This window comes from Pollicipes pollicipes, unplaced genomic scaffold (assembly GCF_011947565.3).
Source record: "Pollicipes pollicipes isolate AB1234 unplaced genomic scaffold, Ppol_2.1 Scaffold_5724;HRSCAF=6776_pilon_pilon_pilon, whole genome shotgun sequence".
NCBI lineage: Eukaryota > Metazoa > Arthropoda > Thecostraca > Pollicipedomorpha > Pollicipedidae > Pollicipes > Pollicipes pollicipes.
The window spans coordinates 22,743,401-22,760,319 of NW_023596746.1; the positions used below are offsets into that span (position 1 = coordinate 22,743,401).

Here is a 16,919-nt window from a genome sequence, read left to right on the forward strand (position 1 = left end):
TACGCTCATGTGCTCTCTACATTGGTCTAAGACCCTTCCAGTTCCTTGTCACTGGCAGAGAGCGCTACGCTCCTGTTGGGCCCCCATCTGTAAACCTGCTCGGACATACTCGATAGTTCGGGGACCTTCCAAATTGGGTCTTGGGTACCTCTGATTCGAAAAGTTACGTTCTTGTCCAAGCCCCACCTGCTCAGTACAATCGATCGTTCCAGGGTCCTCTACATTGGGAGGACTCTTGGAGTTCCTATTCCTGGCAGATGCTTCCTTTTTTAATGGAGGGCCTAACGCTCCTGACGGGGGACCATTTGTTACACTGTTCGGCTGCGCTCGATCGTCTGGGGCCCCTCCACATTGTATCTTATGTACTTAAAATAATGTACTCCTATATTCTTGCAATGATATACATTTATTTATATTTATAAATATATGTACAGTTTCCCTGGAGGGCCTCAACCTCGTGTTGGGGGCCTCACCTGCTGCGCAGTTCGGGCACACGCGGTCGTTTGGGGGTCAACCACACTCGGCCCGGGGTACTTCCCATTGGCCTTTCGGGCCGTACGTTTTTATCGGGGACCCAATCTGTCAACTCGCTTGGGTACACGCGATTGTTCGGCGGCTGCATATTGGATCTTGGTATTTAAATGTAGAGCCCAAAGCTCCCGTCACGGGCCCTTCTAATAACTTCATCGGGTACCCTTGGCCTTTGGGGGCATTCAACACCGGGTCTTGGGTAATTCTTATTTGAATGAAGGCCCTGCGCTCTTGATGGGGTCCCATCTGTTAACCTGCTCGGGCAGACTCGATCGTTCGGGGTTCTCCACGTTGTGTCTCGGGTACTTCTAATTTCACTGGATTTCTATTCACAATTTCACTGGATTCACTCCAATTTCTAATTTTCTAGGCCCTACGCTCTTGTCAGGGTTCATCTTTTAAGCTGTTAGGGCCAGTGGCGGATCCGGGGAGAGGGGCACTGGGCCGTGCCCCCTTGTACCCCTCTGGGCCATAGACCCCGAGGAGCCCATACCCGGCTTGTACCCCTCTGGGCCATACACCCCGAGGAGCCCATACCCGGCTTGTACCCCTCTGGGCCATACACCCCGAGGAGCCCATACCCGGCTTGTGCCCCTCTGGGCCATACACCCCGAGGAGCCCATACCCGGCTTGTACCCCTCTGGGCCATACACCCCGAGGAGCCCATACCGGGCCGAACTGACGTCGCAAGTGAGATAGTGAGATAGTGCATGAGGTTGGTTAGTGTCATGTATGGTTGTGATACGGCCACTGATCAAACGTGTTCCCTTTCTCTTTCTCCATGCATGCGACGTCTTAGTTTTGAGCCGGATCGATGCGCTCACCAGCCTTAAGCCCAGTGCGCCGGCCGCTCATTTACTTAAACCTACGCTCTAACCAAGGGTTTTTTTTGGCGTGGCCAGCAAATGATAATGAAGTGCAAATAAACCCTTCGAAACGGAAGAGTGATGATGTTTATTCTTATTCCGCGATTTATCTTTTTATGTGGTTTATCGCAATTACAGCTCTACTGCAAAAGGCTTGTGATGTTTGGCTCCAGGTGACAATTTAGGCTCTTACAAACGTTGTCTGTGTCGGAAAAGACACTTCCCTGTGCGCGCTATGCACCTTTCGCATATTGCTATGCATATTTTACATCTGGCTGCATAGTCTACACCAGCACAGGCCTAAGTTTTGGAAGGTAGACGTCTCTCTCAAATAATCTCTTTGGTTAACAATTCCAAGATTTCCATCCGAAGTTTCCTTAATTTATTCGTGGAATGACTGTCGAAACACAATCTGACTTTTGTCTTTTTGTACCACCATGCGCCGCAGGCCTAAGCGAGCTTTCTGATGCCGCTTTCTGCTTGGTTCTAATGTTAACAGTTTTAAGGTTAAAAGGGGGGGGGGGGGCTCCTCCTCTGGTAAACGGGGATGGGGTACTCTCGTGCAACCGAACCAAAATCATAATGATCCTCATGTGACACATTTTAAGCCCTGAAATCACCAAAAACAAAATCATGCGACCAATGGCAGCACATTTTACATCAATATCAAAGGATTAAACAATGGATTTTGTTTGCTGCTCCCCAATGTGCAAAACAGATCCCTCCCCGATAACACAAAGCTATTTAGATTCCCTCCGCCATTTTCAGGGGCCTTAAGTTACACTGAATTTCAATTTTCTGTCTCTACAAAAACCTGGACATCCATCCTGTCTCTACAAAACCTGGACAAAAACCTAGCCTGGACATCATGTCATTGTGCTAACTGTCCGGGTGATAAACTTTGGTGAGCTGGACTGCTCGTGTGTTGAAGTCACCCAATTACGTAACATGGCATACTTCTCCCGGTGAGCGTCTTACCTAATTCGGCATTTAAACCAACCCTGGGCGGCCTTTTTAGCTTCAGTTGCAATCAGTGGTCTTTTTCCTGACACGCCCCAGTCCCATGCCGTGACCCCCCCCCCCTACCCTTTTTTTAGAGCACAAGCTTTAAATGGTAGCAGACCTGAACACAAAAATGAGCACCGTGTGGCGAGTTCCACCCAGATAATTTCATTACATTCTGCTATTTTTTTGCGCCGCGCACTGATTGAAGCTTCACCATCATACTCAAGAAGAAAGAAGAAAATGTGCACTACCGTGCTTGAAAGGGGCAAGAAAATATGAAAATATGTGGCGCACCAATTCAAGTCACTGAAAATGATGGCATACTGAAAGACATCTGTCTCCGTCTGTGGGGATGGCGAGTATCTGTCCTGATTCGCACTACTGGTATGGTGATAAAGGTAATACATGAGTCATTTGTAACGATACCGATGGTCCACGGTTCGTGCATGCCAGATACAGTGGCTGCGCTAAGTCGGTACATTTTCGCGATTTTCATGTCGAGGGAAGCTTTTCTTTCCGAACTTTGTTGATGCTGCAGGTAACCTCTGCCGGTAATGACGGATAAGATGATCCAGATGATGAAGTACTGGTGTCAATCGCCCGTGCACATGCCCAAAATTCTGTTCCGTTCTGTTCAGATCTTAAAGGGAATGTTTCAAATTTGAACGTATTGAAGTAAGCATCAAACACGCTAAACCAGCCCATTTGTAACTATTGGTATACCTTAAAAGCCGAAAAACTGCTCTAGACAGCCCAATTCTCTGTTAGTAAATGTGCTTTTCATCGTGCCATGGTTTGATCATGTCATCGTACCCGGCACAACATAAGACTTGAATGACGTTATTATAACGTCATGAATGTCAAGGTGACTTTGAAATGCCCTCCCCGATATACGTTACCCCATTTTTGCGGGCATGTGGCTCAGAAACTAGAGAGGGTTAGTCCTTAAGGAGGACAAGATTGTGAACAACACCGAAAGGTCTTGAAGATGGCTATTACAGTTCAAAGCCCCATATCAATGGGTTTTCCATACAAACGAATATAGTAGTAGAATAATAGTAGAATAATCGCTTTAGAGAGAGTGTTCCGCATTTGTATGGGGTTTCAAACTGAAATAGCCATGTAAAGATCATTCGAGCAGTTAACAATTCTACCATTTTTAAGAGCCAAAACTTTCTAGCTTTTAGCTACACGCCTGCGAAGACGTGTATCATTTTTCGGGGAGGCAATCTCAAGGTCACCCTGGCATCCATGACGCTATAATAACGTCGTTAAAATCCCATCATTCTATTAGCCATGTGGCAATCAATGCTAAGAAAAGTACAACCGTTGAGTCATTCCTATCGGCCGTTCGTAGCCACGTTTTCAAAATATAACGGCCGTCAGTTAGCTCTCAATTAATATTGTGCATGGTACGATAACGCAATCAAACATTGACATATTGAGGAGCATATTTACTAAACAGAGACATTGTATTGTCCAGAGCAGTCTTTTGTCACTTGAAAGCATACCAGCAGTTATAAGTGTGTTTATCTCATCATATCTTATGCTTGGTCCAAAGATTTAAAATATGGACATTGCTCTTAACCCGGCATTGATCGCGCTCCTCGGAGGCACACCATTGACCGGAGGGGGCAGATTTGACCCTCGCTTATGTCAGGAACAGCCGAGCCGAGTAAAAAAATTAAAATCGCAATCGATATCGCCGAGGCGTGCGGCCTCAAATCACACAACAAACTTATGTTTAAGCGCGTCACATTAAGGTCACAGGTCAAGGTAAAATTATAAGGATGTTCATTTAGAACATCTGACATTTCCCTAAATACATTTGATTGAGAAGTGCATCCCATGGTATGAAATCATTGCGCCCTGATCAAACATACAACGTAGGAGGGTATCCAATGTTACGCGCGCCGTACCAGGGCTAGAATCAAGGTCAGGCCTAAAGCCAAATCCGTGCAAATGAGAACCGAAACCTTGGTGTGTAGGTCTGTTTTGTGGTCTTTTTGTTTCCGTCAGATACGAGCCATCTGGACGTGAAGTGGAAGAGTTTAGCCGCAATTATCGGATTAAACACACGAACAAGAGCTGATACTTGCTCATAAGCCGCCTAAGGCCAGGGTGATATGGATGACCCGGTGGTGAATAGCGGTTGGATCGACTGTCGCGTTGCCTCCGACGGTGCAGTCCTGCCGACAGCGCAGTCTGATACTCTTCAACCACGCTGCCAGTCGCGCGATCGTCAGTTTGCGTGTGAAACTGATAAACGGCTTCCGCTGCGCCGTCACCGCGCCACTGCGGCAGACCTGGGCCCAGCCGCCCGCCGTCGCGGGCTCTGGGCCACCTGTTTTTGCGTTTCAAGATGCAAACCCGATGCGTTTCAAGCCATAACTCAGTCATTATTACAGATAATTACTTGAACCTTGTTACAGGCATCCCTCATAGTCGTATCTAGGACATCTTATCTAAAACTTTCATGATTATAAAGTATGAAACCAAAAAGTCATTTGTACCCTTTTCATTAATGTTTTGGCCATTTGACATGCAAATATTTAAATGTGCCATACGGAGGCTACACAAAGACAGATTGTATGCATGGTAGACTAATTAGCTCACATTCCCCTCTAACAGATGTCAAATATGTCCTTTTTTGGCTTCTGTGTCAATTTGTCTACGGCTATGTGCTTTTGACAAAAAATCGGCAAACAGCACGTCTCTCTGACATTACTCACGCTTGATCTATTGAAATATAATATTTTTTCTTCAGCCCAAGGCGCAACATGCATCAAGTGACATCTACTGAAAATTTTGCAGCTGTAACTCAAGGCGTTTTTGAATTATTGCGATTATCAGACGGGGAGCAGATTTGACCCCCGTTAATGCCGGGCTAAGCTTATCGAAAAAAATGTCTCAAAGGTTCCGAGCGGCTAATCTTTTCCAAAGTCATTATATTTGAAGTTTTGTTTTATCGTATGGGGCATTACGAACGACAAAGGTCCGTGGCGACCTGCGAAATGGGCGCACGGTGCAGAGATTTCTGCTAGCACTGCCGACTATATTCGATTGTTATTTTCATGACCGTTAACCTGACTCAAGATCACCTCATTTCACTGCTTGAGAGTTATCGCGTATGTGTTGGGTGGAATGATGGAGGCGTCATGGAAATCAGCCCGTCATCATCGGAGCTGAGTCAGCATACGCACAACTCGGGTTCAAAACCGCTCATCTTTTTGTTGTATTTGCATCTGAGATTGTTTCTGTCAAACTCGACTAAACCCAACCAAAACAAAAACAAACAAACCAGACTCAAGTGACGACGCATCGCTCGAAGACCACGTATCTGAGAAGACTTTTGTGTTGGTGACACATATACGCATCATAGACAAAACGCATAAGACGTACACATAAGACATTATCAGCGCATGCTCACTGAAACGCATCCGACGCAATTATCACAAGGCCCATGCTCCCGGTAGAATAGGCCTTACTCAGCGTTTAATGTGGGGCTCGTTCTTGACACTCGCAGGCATCACCCTGCCTTGGCAGATCCACACCCTCGCACACCTGCATGACCTTCAGTGTTCTGTGGCCGCTAGGGCAGTCCCTGCGGGGTTGGCCGCTCCCTTCAGGGGAGCTCACTGTCGGCCTCCAGCAGGCCGGAACCCTCCAACAGGTCGGCGCCCTCCGACAGGCCGGATCCTTCCTCCGGCAGCAGGTCAAAGTCGGGCGCCTCCGGCTCGAAGGCGGGGCTCTCGGCCTCCTGCGTGGTGAGCGGTAGCTCGTCACCGGCTGCCTCCGGCGCCGGGGCAGCCTTGATCTCCTCGTTCAGTAGAACCGTGCCAGAGGATGGCAACACCTCATTTCCTAGGATCGCATCTAGCATTTGGCCGACCTCAGAGATCAGATCCTGATTAGAGGTGGTCTCTGGGATATCTTCCCGAGCATCTGAAATTACTTCTTGATCAGAAGTGGTCTCTGAGATCGCTTTCTGGGCAGGAATGGTTTCTGAGATTTCTTCCTCTTCAGGGCTGGTCTCAGAGATTGCTTCATGAGCCGGAGCGCTTTCTGAGGCTACTTCCTGATCAGAAGTGTCCTTAGGGGTCAATTTCGGAATGGAAGCGCTCTCTGGAGTCAATTCCAGAGCAGGGGCATTCTCTGGTGTCAATTCCTTAAGAGAAGAGTTCTCCAGGCCCAACTCTTGAGTGGGAGCAGTCTCTAATATTACCTCCGGAGCAAGAGCATTCGCTGAAATCATCTCCAGGACTGGAACGGTCTCCGAAATCATCTCCTGAACTGAAATGCCATTCGACGCCGCCTTAGAAGGGATACCGTTCGGAATCTGCTCTTGGGCAGTAGCCATCTCCATAATAACCTCCTGAATCACGTCTTGAGCTGATGCTTCAATCTCAGCCGCCACCTCTTGGACCACTGCAGCATCCGCTGCATCCTCTTCAGCTTGGCTTATTTCCGAGATCACTTCTGGGGTCATATGCGGAGTTTGCACGTCGTTGTTCGAGAGAATTTTCGTGGCCGGTGTGTCCTCGGTGTTTTGGGTCGATTTGAGCTCAGATAGTACCTCTTGGATCACCTCCTGAGCTGAAGCAGCAATTTCCGAAATCTCCCTCCGGACTGGACCGGGAATATCTGCAATGACATCCTGAACTGTCCCCTGGACTGGGCTGCCGGCAGTCTGGGCTGCTTCCTCGGGTGAGCTGGTGACCTCCCGGGTGGTCTCATCTGCTGAAGCGGTGAGCTTCTGAGCCTTCTTCTCGGCTGAGATCGTGGGGTCCGAGATGACCTTCTGGACCAGGCTGGGCTCTGTGATCACTTCCTCGAGCTCCTCCGCCACCGGGATAACCGAGTCGGTGGGCTCCAGGGTGTCGATACCGGCAGTCGTCGGCTGTGGCTCGGCTGCCGTGGTCTGCTCCACCGGCTGTGACTCGGCTGCTGGAGCCCGCTCCACTGGTTGCAGCTCGACTACCAGGGCTTGCTCCGCCGCCGGCTGTGACTCGACTGCCGGGGCCTCCTCCACCGGCTGGAGCTCGACCACCCGGGACTGCTCCGCCTGCTGTGGCTCGACTGCCGGGGCCTGCTCCGCCAGCTGTGACCCCTCGGCTGCCTGGGCCTGCTCTGCCGGCGACTGTAGCTCGGCTACCAGGTCCTGCTCCTCCGGCTGTGATTCGGCTGCTGGGGCCTGCTCTGCCGTCTGTGACTCGACTGCCGGGGGCTGCTCAGCCGGCTGTGACTCGGCTGCCGGGGCCTGCTCCAACGGCTGTGACTCGGCTGCCGGGGGCTGCTCAGCCGGCTGTGACTCGACTTCTGGGGCCTTCTCCGCCGGCGGCTGCGACTCGGCTTCCGGGGCCTGCTCCGTTGACTGTGACCCGGCTGCTGGGGCCTGCTCCACCAGCTGTGACTCAACTGCTGGGGCCTGCTCCGCCAGCTGTGACTCGACTGCCGGGACCTGCTCCACCAGCTGTGACTCGGCTGCCGGGGCCTGCTCCGCCGGCTGTGACTCGGCTGCCGGGGCCTGCTCCACCGGCTGTGACTCGGCTGCCGGGGCCTGCTCCGCCGGCTGTGACTCGACTGCCGGGACCTGCTCCACCGGCTGTGACTCGGCTGCCGGGGCCTGCTCCGCCGGCTGTGACTCGACTGCCGGGGTCTGCACTGCCGCTGGATCGACGCTATTCAGCGGACACACGACGCTGGGGCAGCACACGCCATCAGTGTAGACGGGTTTGCAGCCCCGGGTGCGGTGCTCACTCTCGCGCCGGTCCCAGTCGCATTCGGCAGACACCGGCTGCAACGACAGGGGACATGTCAGCAGGGAACGCCTCAGGGAACACGCTGAGTAGATACCAGCTGCAACGACTGAGGACATGTCAGCAGGGATCGCCTCAGGGGACACACTGAGTAGATACCAGCGGTAACGACAGGGGGCATGTCAGCAGGGAACGCCTCAGGGAACACGCTGAGTAGATACCAGCGGTAACGACAGGTAGCTTGTCAGCAGGAAATGCTCTCGGTGGACGTCAGCTGCGACGGCAGAAGGCCTGTCGGCAGGGAATAGACAACAGGGGCGTGTCAATAGAGAATTTGCCCGGCAGGCACCGCCAAGGTCGACGGTCGGGTCAGAGGGAAACCAACAACCGGAAGCGTGTAAGCAGGGAACATGCCCAGCAGACACCGCCTGGATTGACAGCAGTGTCAATTTCGAATGAACGACAGGGGGCGCGCCAACAGTGGACACACCCGTCCCGGTGTAGCAGCAGGCTGTACGCCAAAAGCCGGGGTATAGGCTCCTTTTCAGTTGAGGTCGGGGGCTCCAGCAACGCCAACAAAAGATCCATCCTCCTACTCTAGGAGAAAACTATCCTAGGTCTGAGAAGCACAATTAACTGCTCAGCTCCCCCTAAAACTAATTTTGTGAAACTACGCCTCTGGCTTAAAAGTACGGGCACAGGCACAGGTATCTGTGATTACACGGGCAGATGCGGGTGATCAATACGATGTCAGCAGATTGGGACGGCGCCAAGGACACTGAGTGCCCACTCAAGCAAAGGTGTGCATGCTCGACTGCCCACGCCATCCTCCAACGCAAGTTCGGAACGCGCCGGCAGTCATCTTGGTGGCCGACTCCCGCCACTGGACTTATCGCCTCACACCGTTGAGCAACGCCTAAGCCACCCGTGAGCTCGGTGACCCAACCTGTCAGCTACGAGTGGTGGGGTTACCCAATGATCAGCCCCCGTGCCATGAGCATGCTGGCAATCGCAGCGGTTGCAATACCCGTAGGGATGAGAGAAGCGGTCTCATGGAGACGAACAGTTAGGAAATATTCGTAGGAGTTCTCGGGAAAGGATGCTTATGGCCCTGCCACACTCGCATTAGGGCGTACAACAATGCAATTGCTCATGAAGGTTAGTGACTGCTTTCACCTGCGCACTGCAGGATTAGAAAACACCCTAAACATGGCTGTTCAGCTTTTTACAACGAGAACTTGCACTGATACCATGCATGAACCTGCCGGGACATCGCAGGCGCGAAAAACGCAAGTGTATGGACAGCTTTGGCGAAATCGTTTGTCGCGAAGAATTTCCCGGAAATCAATGCCAACACGGAATGAGACTAGCAGCACATAGACGTACAATTAAAGGACAAACCTTTGGGAGAAAACAAAGAGTAAACACCCAACCAACGCAGACAAAATGCCAACCAGAAGGCCCGAAACACAACAGCCGGCTTTCAGTGTGCAGCTGGGGCAACATAACTAATTACAGGAAGACGTCGCAGGCTGCCATTCAGAATTATTTGACGTCATCTGTTTGTGAAAATCCCGTGACGGTGCAAATCTCTACCGAAATCCACTTTCTGGTGCGTTATACCACCGTTTGTAATGTTGGCCTCACAAAAGCTTGCAAGGAAGTGTGTAACTGATTCAACAACAGATCGGCCTTTTAACATCTCATACATAAAGTGACAACCGACAACAACGCACTGAGACTTTTCCGTAGCGAATTCAACGAAAGGAAGGCGGACCAAGAATACTAACTTCCGGGATATATTGTGCACGGATGGCGGTTCCGTGAGGCCCACGCGCCCACACCGACGGCCGCGGCGCGGGATTGCCGACAGTGGACGGGCCACTGCTGCAACGCGCGGCTCCGCGGCTCGCCCCCGGAAAGTGCGGCGCCACGGAAAGTGGCGTCCTTCGCCGGCGTGGAGGCCGGCGATGTCGTCCGAGTGTGGCCGCCAGCCCGTCGCCATACCGGGCGGCCGGCGACACAAAAGTGAACACGCAAGCGGGGCGCGACACCGCTCCGTATATAGCCGCCGTGGACAGACGGCCGCTGCAAGGGCTGGCGGCCGGGCTGGCCCGGGCGGCAGGCCACCGCCGCCGCGGACTTCCAGCAGCGTGTCATGGCCCGTCGAGACGTGCTTTTGCAGCGCCGCCGACTGCCAAGGGAGGTGACGCAGATGGGCCGGTGTCCCATCTCTCACAATATTGCTTGCGAGAACTCCGATAGCCAGAAACACAACAATGGAAAAGGCGGAAGGGCAGCGACACTTTCCTTGAAGACAAGCTATTCTAGCTTTGCATCATTGCCATCGCACGCTATTCGTGAGCGAACTGATGGAATATCCTGCAACGACGCCTCTAGGCGGTCCATGTCGGCCCATCTCTTACCTAATATTTGCGTAATGCACCATGCCTACTGTTTTTCTGATGACTTCATACCGACCTTTCCTTCCATGAGCTTCCGATGTATTGTTGGTATCTTGGACGCTGACCTTGGGACGTGAAATGTTGTCGCGACGTGTGTGGAATTTCGGTGCAATGGATGCTAACATGCAGCCTACTAATGGTGTGTAGACGGCAATGACCTTAAATTTGCATGCCCCTATGCTTCTGAAAGACGACTCATCTCTGGTTGAGGAGAAGTAGAGCTTTCCGAGAGTGGTATACCATTTGACTGCTCTGCCGGCTAACCATTCACAGCACGCTGCCAGCAATCCACGGCTCATCCCGCCAATGTTGTGCCCAGTCAACGACAGAATATAGTGGTGAAAGTTTAAAGTGCCGCAATGCTCGGCACGGCCAATCTTACCCTCTGACGTCACCTCACCTTCAGGGTGGCCGCTGCCACCAGCCGTACACCATACCAGTCAAGGGCAAATAGCGCGCACTTAAAGCGATTCGAGCTCACCGGTCGGAAGGCAGGTTACCTGACCAACTGAGCTATTGGGACGGACGGAGGTCTTAAAGACCGTTCCAGTCGACCAGTTAGGCGCAGCTTCTATGACAGGTCACTCACAACCGCTGGTGGATCCCGGGGGAGGGGGGGGGAGGGGGAGGGCCATGTTCGCCCAAGATAAGTAACAACGACATAGCTTACATTCTGTTGGGTCGGGACTCGAGGTTTGGCTCCTCCCAAGATCCGACTATGGATACGCCTCTGCCCACAATAACCCTTCGAGCCGCCCAAGGAGCTAAGCAACATTGTATGCAAGCAAGGTACGTTTGCGACGGCAAACCGCGACGGACCACGGTATCCTATATAGGAAAACAAGGAGGGATCGGGGAGGCTAAGAGTGTTAACAAGCCACGCAAAAACTGACATGGGCCAGACAGAACTTTAATGCCAGTTGTGACAAAGGAACCAGCATATGCACGTCGAATATCTGCAAGATTCCAACGACACGAAGATAGTTCCGTGAATCATCTGCTTAGATATGCAACTCACAATGCACTCGTCTGGCGTGAAGCACTTGCAGAAGTGGCAGGGATCACCCTTCACCGGTCCCGTTTCGAAGCAGATATCTGGAAGCATCAAAAGCAGCCATTGCATAGCATACTTTCAACTCACGTAGTGTTTCGCTAGTCCGCGCCATTCATCCGCTCGATTAAAACAATAATGTTACTCTTGCAACTCAGTTGCCTCACACTGGTTCAAGAGCATACAGTCTCCAGTTTAGCAGGTACAAGTCTCCATTACTAAGGCACTCCCCATGACAAACAGTACTGAAATTACAACTGACAACACCACGCTAATTTTTCTAGGGTGATGCTGACTGACACTGTACGTGCATAATGAAGACAACCCCGCGCAAATGGCCATTGCTGCATTCTTCATGAAATGGCCATCAAGCACACACGATAGCACACGTTATTTTGCAGCTACAGCATTTAACAAAGGTGTGACAAATGAATTTGACAGATTTCAGAGGCATGTCAATGATAACACATAATATGCATGCAGCAGTCTTATATATATATATATATATATATATATATATATATATATGTATATATATATATATATATATATATATATATATATATATAGAATGCTGCAACGCCTCTAACGAACGTACTTCAGTCAGCGAATGAGCTAGCTGCTGTTCTTTGCAATTATCTGGTAACGAATGGGAGGGCTCAAACAGACTCAAACGGCGGCACAGACGTGTTCTGTTCTGTTCATACCCCGAACCCTCCACCTTGCGTAATGCAGGGCATCTCGTCAAGTTACCTTTCGTATCAAGCTTGGCCTTGAAGATGGTCTCGATATCTCCCACGGGCAGCGAGAGCGCCAGCGAGGCGGTGGTCAACAGGAGCAGGCCGCGCATCGTGTTCAGCGCTGTCTGTCCGACCGCAAACTGCACTGCCGGGGCGACCCGCCGGCCGCGTGTCTTATACCAGCCGCTAATGGCGTCACCGGCCCCGGGCGGCCGTACTGCGCCGATTCGAGCAGCGATAGCTGACATCGTCGCCCCACGAGGATGACTAGCGGCCACACTTAACCTGGCCCAGCGTGTGTCCACGACGTTACGTCATCTCGTCTGTAGGAGGCTACGACTTAACCAGCTTAACAGAAGGTAAAGGAGGAGAAGGAGGAGGAAGAGTAGGAGGAGAAGGAGGAGGACGACAAGGTGGATGTGGAGGAAGAGGAAGGGAGAAGAAAGAGGGCGAAGAGGAGGAGGCGAAGGGGAAGGGGAAGAGGAGGAGAAAGAGGGTCATTGTCTGTAGGCCAGGCTGCCCGTGATGACGTCACGGATGACGTGGGCGGGGAACGGAAAGGGCATCGTGCCTAACAGGTTGAGCACAGGGCTTTTCTGGGTTCGCCGGCAGAGCATCTTGACATGAAGTGGCAGGGAACACTCGCCTCACCTGATGGTGAGGCGAGTGTTCCCTGACATTGATGCCATAGCGGTATGATGTAGGGTGTTACACATGATGCATATGGAGGACACTTCGAAGAAATGACAGATAATTTAAGTATTCAGTAGGTAGTCGGAATGGTCGACAGCACCTTGTTAACGACGCTCATCTTCCACAAACCAAATTTTGAACGCTGGCTGGACGTGATGAACAATTAGAGATGAGTGCTCATTGCAATTCGGAATTGCAACCATGTAATGGCTTTATTCTGACCTGAGCTTGGATTCGAGACCCAAATTAGTTTTAATTTGTATCGACATCTAGAAAATCAGCCGCATTTTACGTCCCACTTCTAAACCAATTTGTTTTTTATTTCTGGCGAACTGCTCTCACATTTTATATTTACACCCTGCTGAGCCATATCCTCCCGATTGAAAATGGTACTGAGTATTCGTGTTGGTACACATATCTACGCGTGACAGGCCGCTTTGTTCGAGGAAACTTATCTGAGATTGATGAGGCCTGCTTGTGGCATGTAGGCCCTTGAACTTTGGTCCGCGCTCTCCCGGTTTAAATGCTGTTTTACTTAAGCTCCCTTCTTTAATCAACTACACGTTGGTTGACCACAGCAGTGACCACAACAGTTGAGTTAGTCCGGAACCCACAGCAGTAGGGTCCAGCGGTAACTAATGCAGTGTTATAGAGCGCGTAGGACAGGCGACACTGGTGCAACACAGACATGTGCGTGCTGTATCGAGTTTATTTGAAGGAAGGTGGAGCCTACAGCGCATTCCATCGCATTTAATCACATTCTCAAATAACGCCATGCAGGATTCGACATCAACTTCAACAACATCAACATCAACATCAACAACATCAACAGCATTGGGATCCAAATTTCTGGGATTCATATTCTCATTTTCAGACTTTCAGGTATTGTAGGATTCGAATCTACTCGAATCCTTCGACTCAGAATCCTCAGTCCAGTGGCAATGCTCCAAGCCATGCACGCGGTGCCGAATCCAGCTTATGGCGCTTGCACTTCACTGTCAAGGATTTTTTAGCACCCATGGCTGTGATGTGTATGGTAGGAGAAGCGTGGGCACAAGTGGCTCACGATGGATTACCAGCTATTAGTGTGACAGTTTGCGTGGCCCACGAGGGTTGCCAGCTTTTCGTGGCTGCTTAGCAGTCGCCCTACGGCTGTTTTCCCCTCCGCCTTACTATAGAGGGGGTGAGGGCAGGGGGAGGGAACTCAACAGCTTCTTTAATGTTTCGGAAACTAAACGGGATAGAGCCACGCGGCAACAGCATTGGAAAGCTCCTTTTAGAATGCATCAGTTAGGTGTCAGTGATCAGCGGCGAATGTTACGTTTGGCAGGTCAAAGTAAGTCATAGGCTAAATCAACACTTGATAGATCTATCGTATTATCCCGTAAGTAAGCGTGCTGCGACAACGCAAACGACGGTGTTGAATAGCTCTTAGAAAACTCTATCACATGAGCACGGGTGAACACAGACTTACCTAATCTACAATATGTCATGTCAGGTGAGATGGAAGCCCTTGCGATTACATCACGAGCTAAGCAGCCACGCAAATGGAGCTAACAGCGTTAGAGAGGCCTTCCAAAGCTGCAAGCTGCTATCATTGCTGTTAAAATTGTATCACCTTTAAAACGTCAAATGTGGTCACAAAGGTCAAAATATGACCTAACTTGACCTTTGCTGACCTAACCTTGAAAAAACAGCCGGGGTGATCGTAATGCAATTAACGGTAATGCAACTGAGTAAAACAGCCAAAAAACCTCCTGGGAGTACATTTCCCGCGAGATATAAGCACTACGTGTTATTTGTGTGCAAAATGTCACCAAGGTGTCCTCGAGATAAAGAACATACATGATGAGACATGAAAGTTTGAAGCATCAAATTTTCATACGTGTAGAAATAACGTAAACTTTTCTTTTTCATTTGCTGCTCAAAATATAAGCACCACGCTCACAGCCGTTCAGGAGTTGCTCGAAAAAACCCGTCGAAGAATTTCCGAGCCCCTCCCCTCTCCGAAGTAGGGAGATCTCCATTGGGATTATGACAGTGTATTGCAAAAATATACTGAACGGGGTTCAGGGCCCGATCTCTTTTTGTGAAGCTTTTTGTGTAGGACTTGGCAAAAGTCCTACACAATCATCAAACCTCCCAGAGAACTGCCCAGACAGCGCCATTGAGCCGTTTCGCGATGTAATACGTGCCGAGAAGTTAGCCTGGCATTTTTGATAGTCTAGGGGTCTCTGTATCGCTCATTTCCTCCACACACACTATTGGCTGCTTGGGATGCCTCTATTTATAGCCTATTCCGAATCAAGTTATGACAACCAGCAAATACACTATCTAAAGGCCCAACGTCTTAGTCCTGCTCTTTGCCACATGAACTGGATTGTTTGGATCATGAGAAGTAAACTACCATGCTCATTCGAAGTTTCACAAATGTGTCCGATAATCTGCATGAATGACTCTCAGCAGTGTCAGGCGGCATCTTTCCGATCTAGTCTGGTGCAATGGCAGGAATACCGTTCTTCGAGCCAACTCACCACAAATCCCGGCTTATCGCTCGATGACAGCTGCCGCGTTGACATCGTAACTCGATGGTACATGGTGACGGAGCCTGAAGCTCATGAACAGGTCGCCACGAGTCTGGCGAAAAGTGGCATTGCAGTCAGAGGTGAGTGTGATGTTGAAATGCGTTGTGGAAACTCTGAACATTACATAACCGAGTCTCCACCCGGTCATGCTGAGGCCATACTGAGCTGAACACAGTTTGGTCGTATTCCGCTTTAGCCAGAGCGCAGAACATTGGTGCCTTTTCATGCCAGTTTGATAGTATGTCGTCATGGCATGCCTTGCGCTTGATGTGTTATCATGTGATAGCATCCGGTATGCCAGCGCGGTCTGACAGACTTCATTACCCACGGATGGCTCCAGGCGCAGTTTGTGTGGGACACGTCTAATGTCAAGTCGAGGTACGCTCAGCGACGAGCTGTGAAAGATTTCTTCCTGCTAACGAAGACATTGCTTGACTGACGTGAGTTCCCATGTCAAAGGTGCCATAAGTGACCATTGTCTCGCATGCTTTGCATCTATCACATACTTTGAGTTCATATAGATAGATTTAGAGGACTTCAAAGTAGGATAATGATACCATGGGTGAATAGGTTGCTAAGATTTATTGACAACTGAGCGGACAATCCAGATCTGTAACGGCTTCAGTTGTTGCGCATCCTGCACCGCCAGTAGGTCCACCTGGAGCACCTCTTCTTGTCATGATTTGACGGATTTGGAATCAATGATGAATACCGCTGTCACTGATTGTGCTTTGCCATTCAGTTGGCAGTTGAATACCACCACAGTTACGATTTTAGGACAAATACACTTGCCTCTGCGAAGAAAACAACGCAGGTGAGACAGTAGTAATAGCCTTATTCTTCGGAAAAAGGAAAATGCAGATATAGTTGCGTTGATATTTCGGCAACATGCCTTTGTCGAAACAATAGTAAAAGTGGCATGTTGTCGAAAAAGGCACGCTGTGAAGCCCAAGTGGCATGTTTCGATAAAGGCATGCGGCCGAAATATGAACTCAACTATATCTCCACTTTCTTGTTTTTCCCCGAAAAATAAGGCTATTACTGCCGTCTAATCTATGTCAATAACGTTCCACGCTAATGCGCTGAACAACTTACGTAAGAAGAAAACGGGTTAGCTTTCATCTGGGCCACAACGCGCTTTAAAATGCTGGCACATACCGCAGTCAATCCTCTTTATCCCAATCCAGATGTCATCATGTGCTTAACTTGCCAAACGTTTGCAAG

General features: G+C 50.3%; 1 protein-coding gene across 1 annotated transcript; it reads right to left on the reverse strand.

Moving 5' to 3' along the window:
* Nucleotides 1–6,027: 6,027 nt before the first annotated feature.
* Nucleotides 6,028–12,552, reverse strand: LOC119102827 (fibrous sheath CABYR-binding protein-like). The gene is made up of 3 exons (XM_037226279.1): nucleotides 12,431–12,552; nucleotides 11,645–11,721; nucleotides 6,028–8,199 (listed from the first exon to the last, which is right to left on the reverse strand). The coding sequence occupies exons 1-3, from the start codon at nucleotides 12,525–12,527 to the stop codon at nucleotides 6,028–6,030; spliced, it is 2,346 nt and encodes a 781-aa protein (XP_037082174.1). The 5' UTR covers nucleotides 12,528–12,552.
* Between the last annotated feature and the right edge of the window lie 4,367 nt (nucleotides 12,553–16,919).

What these genes read in the sequence shown, in the direction of transcription:
- LOC119102827 (XM_037226279.1), bottom strand. Translation starts at nt 12,527, where the DNA reads ATGCGCGGCCTGCTCCTGTTGACCACCGCCTCGCTGGCGCTCTCGCTG. An exon ending in GGCCAAGCTTGATACGAAAG is followed by an intron (nt 11,722 to 12,430) that starts GTAACTTGACGA and finishes TGATGCTTCCAG; the next exon opens with ATATCTGCTTCGAAACGGGA. An exon ending in TCACGCCAGACGAGTGCATT is followed by an intron (nt 8,200 to 11,644) that starts GTGAGTTGCATA and finishes CTGTCGTTGCAG; the next exon opens with CCGGTGTCTGCCGAATGCGA.